Here is a 20,608-nt window from a genome sequence, read left to right as displayed (position 1 = left end):
GCCGAGAGGACAGAAAGAACCCGGTCCTGGACGGCACCAATGAACTGCTGACTCGAATGTGAAAAGGGACTCCTTCCCGTGGATTTTCATTTAAAAGAGCTAATACATTTATTTAGAGTTTAAGCCAGTCTGAATTGGTGTTTTCTATTCCTTACAGCCAAAAGGATACTGCTGTTTACAAAGTTTGAGAAATGTTTACTAGTTTTAATGAAATAAGATGAATTTAAAATGACCTATATGTATGTGTGAGTGATCACAATTTCATTCAAAGGGTATCTGCATAAATATCTATAAGAAATGTACCAAAAAAATCATTAGCAATTGGATCTAGCTGGTAGAATTATAAAGGTATTTTCATTTTCTGATGTTTCTCTGTATTTTTCAATAATGGACATGTATAAATAATCAGAAACATAAATGCTATGTTAGAATCTCTGCCCTCAAAATAATTATCACTTAAAACTATTATAACGTATCAAAATGTAAGTAAGATGTGAATATTTTTGACCCCAAAATTTCATTTCTAGGAATTTATCCTAAGGAAATAATGAACTATCTCCAAATACATATGTTCTTACATAGACATATATACAGTATTGTTTATATACAGTGAAAATGTCCATTATAGAAGACTAATTAAAGAAGTCACTCTACTTCCACACAGTGGAATCCTATGCAGCCATTAAATATGTTTGTAGGTAAGTCGAGATCTTCACAATCAACTGCTAAGTAAAAACAAAGCCAGTTAAAATAGTACTGTTAGTAAAATTACATTTTTAGTTAATGTGTAGAAAAGACAATATATACTGTTCACAGTTCTTTCCAGGGAATAGGCTATTTTATTTTCACTTTTTGTACTTTTTAATGTTTTTTTTGAATTGGGGGAATAAGCATGTATTAGTTTTATGATAAGAAAGGAAACTGAATGTTGTAAAATTGATATGTCTATAGTATGTAAAATAGGGCTAATCATCCCCACATCATAGGTTTTTTTGTCGTTATTTTTGAGAAAGAAAGAGAGCACAAGCAGTGGAGGGGCAGAGGGAGAGAGAGAATCTTAAGCAGTCTCCACGCCCAGTGCAGAGCCAGAAGCAGGGCTTGGTCTCACAACCTTGAGATCATGACCTGAGCCAAAAACAAGAGTCAGACACTTAACTAACTGAGCCACCCAGGTGCCCTAAGTGTTTGTAAAGAACAAATAAAACAAAGCAGATAGCACAATGCCTGGAAGAGAGTAAACATTAGTACAGGTGTCTGAAAACTATAGCTCCTGACTTGCCAATTGTTTTTGTAAATAAAGCTTTATTGGAACACGCACATACACAAAAAGAAAAATAAAGTAAAGCTATTATATTTCTAAACTTTGCGACACAGGCATTAGGTAGGATGCTCACTATTGTTACCAGGGGAATCTCTTAGCTATTGTTTGAAAAAATTTAAAAATCACACTCCTTTAGGGGCGCCTGGGTGGCTCAGTCGGTTAAGCATCCGACTTTAGCTCAGGTCATGATCTCACGGTCTGTGAGCTCGAGCCCCGCATCGGGCTCTGTGCTGACAGCTCGGAGTCTGGAGCCTGCTTCGGATTCTGTGTCTCCCTCTCTCTGACCCTCCCCCATTCATGCTCTGTCTCTCTCTGTCTCAAAAATAAATAAACATTTAAAAAAAAAAATCACACTCCTTTAATATTGATGAGCAATGAGTTGTCCTTAAGTTTTTAGGATGTTTATCTGAAAATATATACTGTTCAGTCTTCCAACAAGAATTTATAATCAAGTGTGTTTTCTAATGTGTTTGGATTTCATATTTATGATACCAACCCCTAGTCTCAAAATAGTGATTGAGGTATGTATAATCCTTAGAAAAGGATTATATAGTTCAGCCACATCTTTCTTCATTGTATACTTGAGCTATCCTAGTAAATGGTAAATAAAAATGGAGTTAAGCAACGGCCATCCTCTAGCTATCAGATCTGTACACTATCTAAACCAGTGACATCAAAATACACAATAAATTCTCAGCAGCTGACCCAACACCAAGTTTCAAATCATCTCTAAGTCAAATATGCACATTTCCACATTAATGCTACTGTCGCTACACTGAAAACTTGCACAACCTCCTCTCTCCAGGAGGAGTGTCTTCAAAAACTTCACATCAACAAACATTAAAAATTAAAAGCACAAATAACATGCTTAACACTGGCTATCCTTGGCATGCATCCTCATTATTGCAGAAAAGCCTTTTCTCATTTCAGCAGGACAGCTTTTTATCAGTATATCACTTCTCTAAACTCCACGTAAGCCCTGTAAATCATATTCTATGGAACATTCCTTACTCCAGAAAGTCACATTCTTTCCAACTTTGAATGGCTGCACATTTTTTTGATCATTCTATATTCAAGATTAGCAGCAGTATTATTCCTCTACTGATCTCAGCTGATAATGAAAAACTATGCATTTTAACCTTGAAATAGTATTCATACATAAAAATAACAGCAATTCTCAATAAGCATTTAATAAAATCCAGCATCTAATATCTTCTGAAATGAAGAACAATTTTAATCAAACTTTTCTTTAAAGAATTCTAGAAAATGTTGGTATGTCTGCTTTAAAGTATTATGCAATGAACATAATTGAGTATTTTCTCCTAGGGGCTCCACTACTGCCCAATCAGCTTTATTTGCTTCCATCAAAATGCAGAGCATACCTCTCCCCCGCCCTCTGCCCCCAGTCTGTTTTCCAAAATACCTCCTATGCTGACTTTTTTTTTTTTTAAGGAAACCCAATGCCCAACGTGGGGCTCAAACTCATGACCCCAAGATCAAGAGTCACATGCTCTAGTGACTGAGCCAGCCAGGTGTCCCCAAAATATCTCCTATACCACTCTCCTCTAACTCACAGACATCTTGGTTCATGTCCTCCCTGACTTGTAAATGCAATCTGCAGAGCAACAGATTACAAACTCAGGATGGGAATAATTCTGGTCCCACTGTTAATCCACATAAAGAAAACTGAATACGAGTTGTTTGTTTTCAATTCTTCTGCTTTTTAAATTATGTCTGCTGTATGGAGTCTGGGTCCTTAGATATTTTTTCCCACTAGATAATATTTTTCTACTTTGAGTTAACTTGGAAGAAGTAGAAACATTTTGAAATGTCAAGAGCTTGTAAAGCAGTTTTCAATGTGAAACTTCCATTATAAACTCCAAAGACAGCATAATATCCACCTGAAACAAAATGTTTTCACCTTAACAGCAGTCACTCATAGAGCACTTACCTGGTGTCAAATCCTCGAACAATAGCACCCATAGACTTCGCTGCACCTGCAGAAGCCAGCCCAGCAACACCACCACCAACTATCAGAATCTAGGGGAAAAGGCAGAACGGTATGTTTCCTTTTTAATGTTTACTCATTTTTGAAAGAGAGAGAAACAGAGTGCAAGAGGGGGAGGGGCAGAGAGAGAGGGAGACACAGAAACAGAAGCAGGCTCCAGGCTCCGAGCTGTCAGCACAGAGCCCATTGCGGGGCTGAACCCACAAACCGTGAGATCATGACTTGCGCCAAAGTTGGACATTTAACCGACTCAGCCACCCAGGTGCCCCAGAATGGTATGTTTTTTAAAAAGTTCATTATCAACTGGCTATGAAAAATCATCAGCTAATAACTATCAGCACCTGGTACACAGCATTCAATAATACACCAGGTGGTGCCGGCAGGGGTGATCAGCCCTCAATAAATATACTGAGTGGATAGACAACACTTGATCTGAACCTCCGCTGACTGCTGGCAAAGGCCCACAACCTTCACTAAGAAGTCTGACAACCAGCATCTCGGTGTGGAAGCCACATACAGCACAATGGGGATTATACGTGTTAAAGATTAACGGGTCTTGAGGAGCCTGAGCGGCTCAGTCAGTTAAGCATCAGACTTGATTTTGGCTCAGGTCATGATCCCAGGGTCATGGGATCAAGCCCCATGTCCGGCTCCACACTGAGCATGGAGCCTAAGATTCTCTCTCTCCCTCTGCCCCTCTTTTTTGTGCTCACACATGTGCTCTCTCCCTCTCTAAAATTAAAAAAAATTTAATTAAATAAGGTAACCGTTAAAGAAAAATAGATTAACAGGTCTTTCTCAGTGTGTAAAAGCTACCTGCACTGAAATAAACTCCTAGCGCAGCATTCTATATCTCCCCTCACAAATTTTAAGGTTCCTCTATGTTCACAAAATATCAAAATAAGTTTCAAAGATGGATACAACTTTGATAAAATGTCTACCTTCTATTTTGAGTTCAAATGCTTCTGAAAGAACAGCAGGTGACCAACTATCTAATTTTGAACCAATTTGAATGACCAAAGCAACATAACTAATCTCCCTAACCATTGAACAGTTAGAGCCAAGAAAACCAAAGAATTTCTCAGAAACAAGAGTCTCCCGGCCTTCTAAGAAACACAATAAGAGCAATGTTTTCTCCAGTCTGGAATGGGCCTTTCAGAGAAAAGTTCTATTATACTTCCCAGTCAATTGAGGCAACTCCTTGTTGCTGTTTAAAAAAAGAAAGAAAAGGAAAAAAGCCACCCACAGAAAACAGTGAAGCTTATAAATTCCCACCTACCCATCATGCCCACGTCTCCTTCCACCTCTTTTTTTTTAATTATTTTTTTTTAATGTTTATTTATTTTTGAGACAGAGAACGAACAGCGGAGGGTCAGAGAGAGGGAGACACAGAATCGGAAGTAGGCTCCAGGCTCCGAGCTGTCAGCACAGAGCCCGACGCAGGGCTCGAACTCACAGACGGTGAGATCATGACCTGAGCCGAAGTCGGATGCTTAACTGACTGAGCCACCCAGGCGCCCCTCCTTCCACCTCTTTAAGAAGGCTAGTCAAGGGGTGCCTGGGTAGCTCAGTCGGTTAAGCATCTGACTTCAGCTCAGGACATGGTCTCACAGTTCGTGAGCCCCACTTCAGGATTCTCTCTCTCTCTCCCTCTCTCACTTGCATGCTCTCTCTCTCTCTCAAAAAAAAAAAAAAGAAAAAAAAAGACTTATGTCTTTAAAAAAAAAAAAAAAAAAAAAAAAAAGCTAGTCAAACCATACTCCAGTGACCTCTAAGCAGTGTCTCCGAGATCATGTGAATTGATCTAGATGGTGAAGGTCACAGGGGAGGGTGTTAAGCTACAGGGAAGGGGACAAAGAAGGAGCACAGAGAACAAGCAGGCTCTGGGCTCCAAGGCACCAACCGTGCTCCACACAATGAAAATGTGAAATAAAAATAAAATAAGTAAAAATCACAGGACTAGACCAAGTTACCCTGAATCCAGAAATAACAAAAGACCTCATAATTTAAAAGGCAGAATAGCTCAATAATAAAGCCAGGTAGATCTGACAAAAGGAATTTACTCTTTCTCTCCAGGATGGGGTGAAGGAAAAGACAGAGGTTAAGAATCGGAGTGAGGGGGCGCCTGGGTGGCGCAGTCGGTTAAGCGTCCGACTTCAGCCAGGTCACGATCTCGCGGTCCGTGAGTTCGAGCCCCGCGTCAGGCTCTGGGCTGATGGCTCGGAGCCTGGAGCCTGTTTCCGATTCTGTGTCTCCCTCTCTCTCTGCCCCTCCCCCGTTCATGCTCTGTCTCTCTCTGTCCCAAAAATAAATAAAAAACGTTGAAAAAAAAAAATTAAAAAAAAAAAAAAGAATCGGAGTGAAATCCCGAATCGGCTACCAACTAGCTCTGGGTAACTTTGAGCAAGCTGCTTAGTATCTGCAATAACACAGTTAAAAAACCTTCCCAGAAGGCAGTTACATTAAATGATGGGATATAAAGCACTGACTGCTAACTGGCACAACATAGACATATACTCAGAAAATAGGGGAAAGGCCATGGGAAAGGAATGACCTTTAGGAATGTTCTTAATTTCCAGTCAGTTAACCTGTTCTTCCGCCTGACCTCCCCATCTCAGTTAAGGGCACTAACTGTGCAACGTAACCATTCAAGCCAAAACAGGGAGGCCATCTTGTGCCCTCCCTTTGCACATTTCTACCTCCAATCCCTCAGCAAGCACTCTTGGAGTTAACCCCCAAAGATCTCCCAATCCACCCCCTTCTCTACATCTTTACTGCCACTACCTTCCCAGGGTACTATTTCAGCAATCAATTCTGAACAGGCCTTGCCTTCACTCTTCCCCCTACTATCCATTCACCCATAGAACTTCCAGATGACTTTTTTAAATCCTCGTGAGATAATAGAATATATATATATATATATATATATATATATATATATATATTCTATTAAGATACAGAACTCCTAAAACCCAAGAGCATCAGGAACATTTTTTGTTCCAATATCTGGTCTTTGACCCCAGTTAGTGACAGAGTTCCTAAATCCCTTAGAATTTTGAGGGTGACAGCAGTGTCTTTTGTTCTAATGAGTTGACTGCTGGTTGGCTCCTGGATGACAGCTGACCACCAGAAAGCCCATGGTTAGCAGCTGAGAATTTTCAGTTCCACCTCCCATTCTCCAGAGAGAGGAGAAAGGGCTGGAAAAGGAGTTAATCATCCATTGTTCCCACGTGATGAAGCCTCCATATAAAAAATCCCCAAAGTACAGGGTTTAAAAGCTTCCAGGGTGGTGAACACACGGAGGTGCAGGGAGAGTAGTGTGTCCAAGGAGGGCTCCATGCCACTTCCCACATCCCTTGCTTCATGCATTTCTTCCATCTGGGTGTTCACCTGTATCCTTTATCATATCCTTCTATAACAAACTGGTAAACAGTAAGGAAACTATTTTCCTGAGCTCTGAGTTCTAGCAAATTAACCGAACCTAAGGAGGGAGTCGTGGGAACCTCCAAATGATTTATAGTCAATCTGTCAGAGGCACAGGCAACAACCTGAGCTTGCGAATGTCATGTGAAGCGGGGAGAAGGCAGTCTCGTGGGACTAGCCCTTCACCTGCGGGATCTGACATGACCTCCAGGTAGACAGTGTTAGAACAGAGTTAAGTTGTAGCACACCCTGCTGGTGTCACAGAATTGCTTTGTGTGGAGAAAACCCCCACATATTCGGTGACCAGAATGTCAGAAGTGAAGCGTTCTATTTGAAAAAAAACTGAGTTTTTCCAAAACAATCCTGAATCAGACACTTCCCTCCTCTGTGAGAAAATGTGAACAAGACCTGTAAGAGAAGCTCAACGTCATCCAGCCCCAACCTACCTTTCCACCATCATCTCCAATCGCTCACCACACTCCAGACCAACAGCCTTTAGTCTGCTCTTTCCCATCCCAGGGCTTTATACGTGCTGCTTCTTTGGAAGCTCCTTTTCCTACGTGCTGCTCCTCTGATATCCTAAATACCTGGTTTCTTTCGCAACATCCATTAGGCCTCGCTTCTAATGTCAAATGGAAGCCTTCCCATCACCCTAGCAAAAGCAGCTTGCTCCCACGACTCACTATCCTATCATCCTGTTCATTTCTTTTATATTTAAAATGATCTCACCTATTGATTAGATTATGTATTTATCACCTCACCGTGGCCCCTACTAGAGTGTAAGTTTCATATGACAGGGATCTCCTTTGCCTTATTCATCCCATAGTCCAGCTCCTAGAGCAGTGCCTGGCATATTGGAAGCCATCAAATAACTAACTGATAGCTCACCGTAGACAAGTAAGAACCTTCCATGTTTAAAGAAAAGTCAAATAAAGTATTCTTCAATCTACCTTGATAAACTCACCTAATGTCTAATTCTTCAATATGTAACTATTTCTGACATGTAACCAAAGTCCTTGAAGCTGCAATTTAAATTCGCAAGAAAGACAGTCACTTTTCTACCTCTTAAGGGCTGATTGATTCTCCTTCCTTTAAGCCTCTGGTCTTTTGTTTCACTTTTTAATCTCTTATATATTCACAGCTTTCCTCTCAGCTTCCACATAGTTTGAGAAAGAGTCTAACCAAAACTGACTAGCAGATTTGTGCATCAAAGCATTTGGCCAGTTTGAAAACAACATTCAGGGACACCTGGGTGCCTCAGTTGGTTAAGCGTCCCACTCGATTGCAGCTCAGGTCATGATCTCACAGTTTGTGAGTTCCAGCCCCTCATCGAGTTCCTCACTGTGCTTGGGATTCTCCCCCTTCCCCCTACCCATCCCCTGCACAAGCATACTCGCACGTGCTCTCGATCTCTCTTTCAAATAAACTTTAAAAATAATGAAATAAAATAAAACCAGCATTCAACTTCTGGCCACCGTAAGTGCCAGACCCATTCTCATGATCCTGACAAAGGAGTCAAAATGTCATCACTTCAGGGGCACCTGGCTGGCTCAGCTGGAAGAGCATGTGACTCTTGGTCTCAGAGCTATGAGTTTGAACCCCACTTGGGTGTAGACATTACTTAAATAAAATTAATAAACTTAAAAAAAAAACAAACATAGTCACTTCACATAGCACATCTCTGTTGTCGTTTGCTAACTTCCTTGTTATGTATTCTGGCCTCCACTCGAAGCACTTGCATTTTCTTTACCTGGCCTGTTCTTAAAGCAATTTATTTCTCAAAGCTGCTAGTATCTTTTTTTTTTTTTTTCATTTTTTTCTAGGAGATTTATTTCATGTGAGTTCTCAGTTTATATAACACAGTACATAAGAGCAGGAAGCACTGAGTAAACCTGTGCCTACAGGCAGAGAGTATACTCTTCAGATAGATGAATAACATTTAAAGTCCTATTTTCTATACCGAGACAACATGCTTATATGGTCAATTAGTATATGTAATGTTGAAGGGTCATAACATAATCTATTCTTTTACCTAGCCATCCCAACCTGTCATCAACTGCTCCTCTCTGCTTTCAATCTACATTAAAGAAACCACACCCATTCCCTTTGCCAATTACCCAAATACACCACCTCCCTTTTTCCGCCCTCTTAACCCATATTTGAAAAAAAGTGAAGGGGTGCTTGGGCGGCTCAGTTGGTTAAATGTCCAACTCTTGATCTTGGCTCAGATAGTGATCTCACGGTTCGTGGGAGGGAACCCCAAGTTAGGCTCTGCGCTATCAGCTGGGAGCCTGCTTGGGATTCTCTCTCTCCCTCTCTCTCTCTGCCCAGTGAAAAAACTAAAACAATCTTTTCTATGAACAAAATGTCACAATTGGGAAATCTAGAATCTACAAAACTAAGACAATCTTTTCCATGAACCAAGTGTCACAACATTGGGAAATCAACAATCTACTGAATGGTATCTTGAAGCTTTTTCAAACATCAGTAATAAACACCTTATATACACAGAACAAGTTATCCAAAACCCCTTTAAGAATTCAAGTTAGTAAGTAAAAACAAAAAAAAACAAAAAAAAACTAGAACTTCCAGAAATGTCAAAATTCTTTTTTGTCAAGCAATCATAAACAGCTTTGAGGCTCTACCATATATTTGTACCAAATATACACAGGGTTAACACTGTGAAGTTAACACAGGACAAAACTTTTAAAATAACTGTATTTTAGTACTACACATACCCTTACCTTTAAATAATTCATATTATGGGGGCTCCTAGGTGGCTCAGTCGGTTGAGTGTCCGACTTCGGCTCAGGTCATGATCTCACGGTTCGTGGGTTCAAGCCCCACGTCGGGCCCTGTGCTGCCAACTCAGAGCCTGGAGCCTGCTTCAGATTCTGTGTCTCCCCCTCTCTCTGCCCCTCCCCTGTTCACGCTCTGTGTCTGTCTCTTGATAATAAATAAACATTAAAAAAATTATAAATAACTCATATTTGAAGAAACATTAAAAGTTCTACCTACCTTAGCTGGAGGAACTTTTCCAGCAGCTGTGATCTGACCAGTAAAAAACCGTCCAAAATGATTTGCTGCTAGTACAACAGCTTTGTAGCTGAAAAAATAAATATTTCCATAAAATTAAAGAGATTAGACTAATACATTATTGTAAGCCACCAATGAAGCTTTAATAGTCAAAGATAATCACTAACATTTAAATTGTACCTACTATGTGTCAAAAACCGCTGAGTGCTACATGTATAACTACTCCTTTAACCTCCTCCACAATCCTACAGACAGGTACAGTTTTGACCTTCATTTTATAGGTGAGTAAACAGACACACAGAGAGTGGAAGAGACTTGCTGTCACTCGGCTAGCAAATGGCAGAACCAGAAGCCTAACCCTGGCTGGCATCCTACCTCCACAAGCACACTCTTACCCACGATGTTCCCTGGCCTTTTCAGAATGAACACTGCAGAAGATCAGTTGGTGTAAAAAAAGAAATGAAGGAAAGACCAAAAAAAATGCTAACAACGGTTTTCTCACAGTGCTGAAACTACAGACACTTCAGACTTTCTGTTTTACTTCACTGTATTGTCCAAATTTTCTTTAATGATTATGTAGTATTTATGTCATAGGGAAAAACTTTAAAATGAAAAAGAAACGAGATATAGCTATATGCTTGTACATAATAAAATTCTAACCTCAAACCAAACCAAAAAAAAAAAAAAAAACCCAGAAAACAAAAAACAAACAAATAAAAAACTTCCCCTGAGGCAGCTGGGTGGCTCAGTTGGTTAAACATCCAACTTAAGCTCAGGTTATGAGTCGCCATTTGGTTCATGAGTTCAAGACCCACTCTGATGGTGCAGAGCGTGCTTGAGATTCTGTCTCTCTGCACCTCCCCCACTTGTGCACACTCTCTCTCAAAATAAATAAATTAAATTAAAAAACAAAACAAAAAAACTTCCCTTGATTGCTAAGATTTGAAAGTATGGAATTTTGAGACACAGTGACCTCTGTGCAGGGCCCAGTTCTACCACTAACCGGCTTTGTGACCTTGGGTAAATTTCTCTAAGTCCCTAATCCTTGGTTTCCTCATCTACAGAGTGGGGACAAAAAGAGCATCTCTTAGTGTTGTTATGAGGACTAAGTGAGACCATGCAGGTAAAGCACTTAGCACAAAGCCTGCCATCATAAGTGTTTGGTAAATACTAGTGTTTTTGGCTAAAGAAACATTCTGTGCAGCAAAAACAAGTAAAATATACCATTTATACCATCTTCTCTTACGAGGATACTATTAACATATTATACCAATTTCATTTTCAGAGCATTTTATCCTTAAAAGGCACCTCTACACATTAACTATAACACGTTATAATTAAAATTACGATGCAACTATTTATTAAAATCTACCTGCTGACAATAAAACCTTTCCCTGATCATATTTTTTTCCTGGCCATATTTTTTATAAAATAATATTGATATAATAATTGATGCAAAAGCATATAATGGTAACCACTACGACTTTAAATCATATTATAGCAGAAAGGCAATATTTTAGACACCACATTACTTGTTAGTCTTCTGAATCCAAGTGACAGAAACTTTCAAAAAACCAAACATGATAAAGATTCAAAGGAAATTTTGGAATTAATGTTTTAAAAGATTCAGCTGCTATTCTGAAACAAATAACAAAAATGAGATGAGTTACACAGGAATGTACAAGAAAACGTTGATAGTGGGGAAAAGTGATAACAGTTTGCCTCTTTTTGATGACAGCAAAAAAAGCTCAGAATGGACATGAATGAACTGGAAGGAGCGTGTCTTCACTGTAATATGGCTGTGTGTGTGACTTAGATAATGATTTATCACGTACTGTGTGGATAAGTATCCTAGAAGATGCACCTCAAACTACGCCCTTTGCATATATCGGCTCAGGATGTAAGATAGCAATTCTTCAAACTGTGTCCCATGGATCCCCAAAGGTTCAAATTCCAGCCAACTCTGGGGCCATAATGGATGGGGTAGAGAACAAACATGTTTCTGGACACCCCTCCGTCCCTCAGTTCAACTAAGGCCATTCTGCTCTTATTGCATTTGTTTATATTGCCTCATAATATGTCATTTGCCCAAAAGATTCTATGGCTAAAAAGCACTGGGCTGGAACCACTGGCTTTGTTAACCTTTCATATTCTACATTTCACAAGACAAAATCAAAGATCACATTGTACGTTTTCTACAGAAAACATTTAAGTCTCAGGGCACTTGAGTGGCTCATTCAGTTAGGCATCCAACTATTGGTTTCGGCTCAGGTCATGGTCTCACAGCTCGTGAGTTTGAGCCCCGCATCAGGCTCCTGGCTGACGGTGCAGAGCCTGCTGGGGATTCTCTCTGCCCCTACCCTGTACTCGCGCACTCTCTCAAAATAAATAAGTAAACTTTAAAAAAAATAAAAGAAAATCTTTGAAGTCCCATGATACATAATATAACTTTTCTACAAACAAAATAATATGGCAAAAATTTATTTTGTCCTTTGGTGTATACTTTATATCACAAAAAATATCTTCAAACCAACCATTTGCTATATTATAGTAAGGATAACAAAATGTGTTTTTAGTTTGTCCTTTTTGTTTTCTGCTTTTCTTTCAAAAATGAAACCCAAAGTAGACTCTATTTGATCTATTGGCCTAGCTGATATGCTACACCTAAGCTATAAAACCTAAGAAAACCTTCAGGTCATGTGTCAGGCCATAAAAGGCTTTATTAAACATTAGTCTCTCTTGCATGCGCTGTTTGATTTTTTCTAACCGTTTTCATTTGTTGGTGCCTCATTCATATTAGCAAACTGTCACTATCAGCAGTTTGCATGCTTAAAATCTAATTCAACTATCTCCTGAGGAGTTGATTTCATAAGCATCTTCGATTTCCAGATTTTTTCCGCTCTCTAGGCAGTCAGCAACACGATACACCCCATCCCCCCGGGCAGGCGTGATTGCTCAGTCAGAGCCCTGTTCCCCAGAGCAGGAGGGGCCTTAGTCTCTGCTCAGCACAGCTCTCCAGGCAGTAAAGTGGGAACGCAGCAGTGGCGGGCAAAGGTAAGAGGACGTAGTTAGCCCTCAGTTATCAATATGTGGTTTGGGGGGGGGGGGGGGGGGGGAGGGTAATAATTTTTTAAAACTTTTTTAACATTTTTTTATTTTTGAGAGAGAGACAGGGTATAAGTGGGGGTAGGGGGGTACACAGAGAGAGGGAGACACAGAATCCAAAGCAGGCTCCAGGCCCTGAGCTGTCAGCACAGAGCCCAACGTGGGGCTCAAATTCATGAACAGTGAGATCATGACCTGAGCTGAAGTTGGACACTTAGCCGACTGAGCCACCCAGGTGCCCCTAATAATACGTGTTTTGACACCGGGTAGAACTTTGCCAAATACAGACATTTTCCATATTTGCTAAATATTTTATGAATTTACCTAAGCAAAACATAATTAAAATGGTAAATGCTAATATGTATGTGTCAGGTTGAACAATATGAAACTGTCAATATCTGACCTTTTTTGACCTATAAAAATAGCAATTTATGTTAACTAACTTACTGTGGCAATCATTTCACAATATACCGATATATCAAATCATTATATTTATACCTTAAATTTACACAATGCTATATGTCAATTGTCTCAAATAAAATCTGAAAAAAAGTAGCAGGGTGCCTGGGTCGCTCAGTCGGTTAAGCATCCGACTTTGGCTCAGGTCATGATCTCACGGTTTGTGGGTTCAAGCCCCACATCAGGCTCTGTGCTGATAGCTCAGAGCCCAGAGCCTGCTTTGGATTCTGTGTCTCCCTCTCTCTGTCCCTCCCCCACTTGTGCTCTCTCTCTCTCTCTCTCTCAAAAGTAAATAAACATAAAAAAAAATTTTTTTAAGAAAAAAAGTAGCAATTTCTACCTAATGTATACATGTGTATACACGCATATACACACATACATGCAAGACAGTCTATTCCTCATACAAATAATTTCACAATCATTTGCTCTGGTGGAAGACTTCTACCCATGAAGAGTAGAATATGAAGAGTCATTTCTTTTAACTATGAAATAATAAACTGAGTCTTAAAAAATAAGGGCACTTTTGGTGCACCTGGGTGGCTCAGTCAGTGAAGCCTCCAACTTCAGCTCAGGTCATGATCTCATCATTTGTGAGTTCAACCCCTGTATCAGGATCTGTGCTGACAGGTCAGAGCCAGGAGCCTGCTTTGGATTCTGTGTCCCCTCTCTCTCTACTCCTCCCCAACTTGTGCTCAATCTCTCTCTCTCTCTCTCTCAGAAATAAACATTAAAAAAAATTTTTTTAATTAAAAAAATAAATAAATAAGGGCACTCTCAAAAAGCTTTTATCCCCAACAATTATTACAAGTAAAAGCACTGTAAGAGAGAAGAGTCACAATGAGCATGTTTCTAGAGTAGCACTGTGCTTCGTTCAACCAAAATGGAAAGGAATCAACATACCCAGCAATGTTGGCCATGGAGCTTAGCGCGTCATATCCCTGAGCAATCGTGACTCTTGGAACCTGGTCCATCGCCAAAACTGTAGTTTTTCTTTTAGAAAGTTTATTTAGCAAGTCTGGATTTTGGGCTGGGTAAATAAAGCTAATCAATGTTCCCGATGTCTTTAAAAGGTCGGCCTCATGAACACCTAATGTTGGATTAACCATGGGAGCTCGCACCTGAAGAAAAAAAGTCAAGTCACTGATTAATAATGTAAATACCTTTATCATATTTTTAAGTAAACAGGACAACCTAAATGACATGCCATGATTGAAATAATAGGCCAGAAGTAATCTTTCAGCAATAAACTTTGGACTAAATTCCTAAACAAGGTAAGGAGCACCAAGATCTTTGCCATCTGTCCTCTGACTGATGACCAACCTAGGAACTGATCTGAGTAAAGAGCATGCTATCATTCTGGAAGGTTCCCCCCCACCCCAAAATTTTATTTTTAAGTAAGGCTCATAACATGGCTTTACCATTGCCAGCTTTTCCTAAGTTTCTGCAGAAACACATTCAGATAAGCAGATTCATTTGTGGGCTTTTAAGGTGTGTTTTATATCCAAGTTTAAAATCGATCTTCAATTAACACGTATCATGTCCTTAGCTCTAAGTTCGCAGTAGCACTTTTAGGCAAGTAAGCCCAGAAAACAATAGCTCAGGGACTTAAATTTTTAAAGGAAACAGAAACACAAACACTGGGTCAATATTTTCATTTCATAGCACTTCATCTCATTTACCTAGGAAACATCTTTGTTACTGCCATTTCAGTTGTTGGTCTGGTGACACATATGATTTTAATTAAGGTTCTGGATTCTAAGACTCTCTAGGGGCACCTGGGTGGCTCAGTTGGTTAAGCATCTGACTTCAGCTCAGGTCATGATCTTGCGATTTGTGGGTTCAAGCCCCACATCAGGCTCTGTGCTGACAGTTCAGAGCCTGGAGCCTGCTTCAGATTCTGTGTCTCCCTCTCTCTCTCTGCCCCTCCCCCACTCATTCCCTCTCTTCCTCCCTCTCTCTTCTCTCTCTCTCTAAAATAAACTTAAAAAGACTCCCTGGCAAGGTCTATTTTTCCTCATTGAGAATCTAAAATATAGATTTAATAAAAATTAGAGGTCAACTTTGAATTAATTCTACTGGCCCTTATCAAATGCTCAGCTGAGACTGTTGGCATATGAGTGAGTTAAGTCAACGGAATGTTTTCCTGAATGTGCTTTTTGGATCACTAGTTCCCCAGGATATTAACAGGCTTGACTCAAAAATAGTTTACTAATGCAAGTATAAAGTTATCTAAGTTACTATATCATAGGATTTCTCCGTGCTTGTAACATGCTCATACACACTGCGGATCTAAAGGAACACAAAGTGCTTCCACAACTTATATACACCCTACTAACCCTTTATTGTGGGGTATCTCAAAAGGTTTTGATCCCTAGAGCATATGTTGGAATGGATCATACTCATTTTTCTATTTGCCCTAAGCTCTTTTACTATACTAAGTTATATCACCAAGTATCTGTACACCTAAACACTTTAAAAGTTTTGGCTGACTTGCAACTTCCCCACATACCATAAATTTCACTGTTAATTTCCACACCAAAAAATTGTTTTGTCTTTTGCAAAGATCACTACTCTACCAAGTTATTCAGTAGAATTTATGTTAAAAAAAAAAAAGCAAACAAACAAACAAAAAAAAACAGTTACATGATTGATGCCCCTTAGAAATTAACACACATACCAAAAAAAAGCTGGTCTTTGCTGAACAAGTGAGGAGCTTCTTTTTGCCTAATAATCATGCTACTACAATCCCTATCTCCCTCTTTGTCTTGGTTGCAGAAGGCTTAGGATTTAGGCTAATGCTGCTCCCTAATAATTATCTAAGGTACACTTGTGATAGTCCCTTCCTTTTTCCATATGATTTTTTTTTTTACTTCAGATTTTATGTCTGAAGCTCTTCAGCACATAGATTTCTATTATACATTAAGACCTTTCATTAAAGTAGGTAAGGCTGTCTCTACTCAGCCCCGTGCTGCTTTCTCCAAGGCAGCCCTGCCCTCTCTAGAAATAGCACTGAGGTCAGTTAAATCACTGTTCCTTCTACATATCAGAAGATCAGGGTACGTTCAGTCCTAGGAGGAGTCCCATGCCCTTTTTCCATCTTGTAGCAGTTAAATACTCACCTGTGGGTATTCTGGATATGTATGAACCATGAAGTGCAAATTCTCCCTAGCCAATAAGAAGGGCATTTCCACATGAAAATCTAAAAAGGAAGATCACTTTTTCTACTCTCATGGTTAAACAGAGATCACACTGCCTGATAAAAGTTCTACCAGACTATGAAGAATATTCACAACATGCAACCATTTCTCTGAGAAAAGGCAGTGTTTGAAAATATGAAGAGTTATAACAATATGATTTTTCCATGAACACTTTTTAAAAAGCGAGCATGCTATAAATGAGGGGTGGAAAGGAATAATTACTTTGACCACCAAATCAGAAGCCAGCACTTCCTTCGCCCCTTGGATCTGGGCACCTGCTGCTCTGTAGTGATCATCAGAAAACTTGGAAGCTTCGCCAGCACCCGACTCCACGACAACACTAAAACCCTGCTTGACCAAGGCCTGAACACCAGCAGGAGACAATGCCACCCGTTTCTCATTTTGGAAAATCTCCTTGGGGACGCCAACAGTCAGTTGCTTATATGGAATTCCTACAAAGTGAGGGGAAGAAAGAAAGAAAGAAAGAAAGAAAGAAAGAAAGAAAGAAAGAAAGAGAAGGGGAGAAAGAGAGAAAGAAAGAAAGAAATGAAGAAAGAAAAGGAGAAAAGAACGGGAGAGGGAAAGAGAGAGAGAAAAAGAAAAAGAAAAATTAATTCAGTAAAAAACATAAAAACAATGTTTTAATAACAGTTCAAAAAATGAAAATGGGCAGTCTGTTCAAAATATACTGAACATACAAGTTGCTGCTCAAAATAATGTTCCTGATTCATAATCATAATTGAGTTTTTTGAATAATGGGAAATATTTATGCCCACTCTCTTAAATTCTAAATATTTCATTTAACCAAATAGCTCTCTTCAGGGGCGCCTGGGTGGTGCAGTCGGTTAAGCGTCCGACTTCAGCCAGGTCACGATCTCGCGGTCCGTGAGTTCGAGCCCCGCGTCAGGCTCTGGGCTGATGGCTCGGAGCCTGGAGCCTGTTTCCGATTCTGTGTCTCCTTCTCTCTCTGCCCCTCCCCCATTCATGCTCTGTCTCTCTCTGTCCCAAAAATAAATAAAAAACGTTGAAAAAAAAAATTTTTTAAAAATAAAAAAAAAAACAAATAGCTCTCTTCAAGGCACATGACTAGATTATTCTTACGAAAAAAATGGGTTGAGAGATCAATCAAAATGCTAACTCCACTCTTCAAATTAATCCTCTGGGATTTATGGTCTCCTTGTCCTCACCTTTAAGGAAGACAGAACTAATTAGCTGTTTTGAAGAACAACCCTATACTAGACATATTGTTGGCTACACTCAAAGTTTCCTTCCTGGCAATTTGGCCACAGGCAATTCCTCACAGATTTCCAAGTGTTGTTTCCTGAGACCCTACGTTCTTGGCCACAGCGGATAAGACCAAGGATCAACAGCTGGGTCAAAGATAATAGTCTACAGGCCAGAGAGTCCCTGAGATGACTTACATAGGAACTGCCCAAGGACACTCTATGTTGGCCAGTGATGACCCAACCCATTCAGGTACTCTGAGTGTCTGAATGCGAGACCCACAGAAAAGGACAGGGGGAGTAAAGGGTACAAAAGCTATCTGTAAGCAGCCATGAGGTTAAAGGTAGACAAAGGGAGGTCTACAGCAACAGTAGCAGAAACATCAGTAGTGGCGATACAAAGAGGGAAGATGAGCCATAGCTATGGAATCCAGAATACCATTCCACTTTTCCTAGAAGTAGATGAGGGGTTTCCTAGGCTTCTGTACTTCCCAAGAATACACCCAATAAGCCCTCACCACAAAATAGGACCTTGATGCAATCCTGTTCCTTGTAACCCAAAAGAGCCTGTATAAAATAAAGTATTTATATATGGCTCTGAACAATTTTAGCTAAAGTTGCTTTTGTTGTTTTATTCAACGTGCAGGCACAAATAGACTTTTCTTTTAAAAAAATCTGCTTCTGTATGTTGTACCAAAGTTCAGGAAATCTACTCTAGCAACCTAAACTCTCAAAATACATAATAAAAAACAAATTATCTCTACAGAGTAACAACATTGAGGCCTTAGAGAAATTAAGTCAACCTAAAAATACCTGCATTCAAACAGAGTCTTAAACCCCATACTCCATTAGCAGTAATAACTAAAAGTAAGCCAAAGGCAAACATGTGGTGAACCTTAACCTCTGTTTGAAGGAGAGGGAGGAAAATAATAGAAAGCTGGAAAATATTCCAGATTGATGTGCAAAGTTAAATCACATAAACATCTGGAGTTCACTTATCTGACAAGGTCAAATTACCTAGGCCCTATATACCGTAAGTCAAAGAAGCCACCAAAGACAAATGAAGTCCCATCAAACAGGTTCGGGAGCCAACTTGAAAGGCCAAATATGAAACAATTTGAGCATGAAAAAGAATAATTAATTGCAATGTAATAAAATACATCCGAGGATGTTAAAATGCAGGAGTTCATTATGATACTCAAAAAATAAATATTTTTTAAAAGCTTCATTGGCCAACTTTAGCGGGTGTGTGATAAGCAGAATAATGGTACCCCATAGGTGTCCACACTTCTAATCCTCAGAACCTGTGAATGTGTCAGGATACACAGCAAAGGAGAATTAAGGTAGCAGATGGAATCAGAGTTGCTAATCAAATGACCTTGAAATAAGGATTAGCCTGGATTATCTGGGTGGGCCGACTGTACTCACAAGGGTCCTTAAGTGTGAGAGAAGAAGGCAGAAGAGCCAGAGTCAAATAGTAGTCTGAAGATGCTATGCTGCTGGCTTTGAAGATGGAAGAAGGGGCCACCAGCCAAAGAATATACGCAGTTTCCAAAAGCTGGACAAGGGAAGGAAACAGACCACCCTTAAAGTCTCCAGAAGGAATACAGACAGCCCCACCGACACCTTGATATGAAGCTAGTGAGAGCCATTCTAGACTTTGGCCTCCAGCAGTGTAAGATAATAAATTTGTGTATGTATGAAGTTGTGTTACCTTGTTACAGCTGAATAAAAAACTAATACTTTAAGAAAACCAAGAGATTATTACCAAAACTATAAAGAATGGGACAGAACCAAACATTTATCCCACCTTACCACTACAACCTCAGGGTAACTAAATAACAGAGGGAAAGTTTTTCTTTATAGAAAAATTCTAGCTAATAAATGAAGATAAAATGATAGTGTATCACCATTTCAAACCCCCTCCCCATAAAACCATGGATTCAGTTGATGATCATTAAATGGCTGTTATAGCCTTTGAGTGAAAAACTGATGGGAGCTCCATAATGGATGAATATCAACATCTAAACTCACTGATTAATTTTCCTGACGAAACACCACAGATAGTACACAGCATCCACCTATGAAGTATTCTTGTCAAAAAAAAACAAAAACAGAAACAAAAACAAACCTGAATCTAACCAAGCCTCTAGGTCTAGCTAAATGGTACAGAAAACACAAGGAACAGAGAAACTGGTTAAATAATATGAAGGGAATTCATTCAGCCAAACCCAGAATGTGAGAAATTCTACAGGGCAACAACTACATTCTTCAAGAAATAAAGAAAAAAGAGGGGCGCCTGGGTGGCGCAGTCGGTTAAGCGTCCGACTTCAGCCAGGTCACGATCTCGCGGTCCGTGAGTTCGAGCCCCGCGTCAGGCTCTGGGCTGATGGCTCGGAGCCTGGAGCCTGTTTCCGATTCTGTGTCTCCCTCTCTCTCTGCCCCTCCCCCGTTCATGCTCTGTCTCTCTCTGTCCCAAAAATAAATTAAAAACATTAAAAAAAAAAAAAAAAAAAAATTTAAAAAAAAAAAAAAAAAAAAAAAAAAGAAATAAAGAAAAAAGAAAAAAGAAAAAAGAAAAAAGAAAAGGAGAACAGAGATCAAAAAAGACCTGAGAGATACAGTATGCAAATACAACATGTGGACCCTGTTTGGATCATTATTTGGATAAGACAACTGTAAAAACAGAAACTGAAAAAAAACGAATACTGACTGGAATTACTTTTCATGCTTTGCAATGTGGTAATGAAATTGTGGTTATGCATTTTTTTAAATAGAATCCCTATCTTTTAGAGATAAAAAGTAATTATCTGGGAAATAGTCAAGAACTACAAAT

The 20,608-nt window shown here is 39.5% G+C and overlaps 1 protein-coding gene across 5 annotated transcripts in view; it reads right to left on the bottom strand.

The window, feature by feature from the left end:
• Nucleotides 1-20,608, bottom strand: part of NNT (nicotinamide nucleotide transhydrogenase) — a 96,888-nt gene that overhangs the window by 68,932 nt on the left and 7,348 nt on the right. For all 5 annotated transcript variants that reach the window (XM_058719233.1, XM_058719247.1, XM_058719243.1 and 2 more), the window contains exons 3-6: nt 16,772-17,001; nt 14,253-14,470; nt 9,771-9,858; nt 3,273-3,361 (exon numbers count right to left, since the gene is read on the bottom strand). In XM_058719233.1, coding sequence (XP_058575216.1) covers nt 3,273-3,361; nt 9,771-9,858; nt 14,253-14,470; nt 16,772-17,001 — 625 coding nt within the window. The remainder of the gene's footprint in view (nt 1-3,272; nt 3,362-9,770; nt 9,859-14,252; nt 14,471-16,771; nt 17,002-20,608) is intronic.

The sequence above is a fragment of the Neofelis nebulosa genome, chromosome 1 (assembly GCF_028018385.1).
Source record: "Neofelis nebulosa isolate mNeoNeb1 chromosome 1, mNeoNeb1.pri, whole genome shotgun sequence".
Classification (NCBI taxonomy): domain Eukaryota; kingdom Metazoa; phylum Chordata; class Mammalia; order Carnivora; family Felidae; genus Neofelis; species Neofelis nebulosa.
Note: the sequence above shows the minus strand (reverse complement) of the source record. Positions and strands in the feature narration are given on the sequence as shown.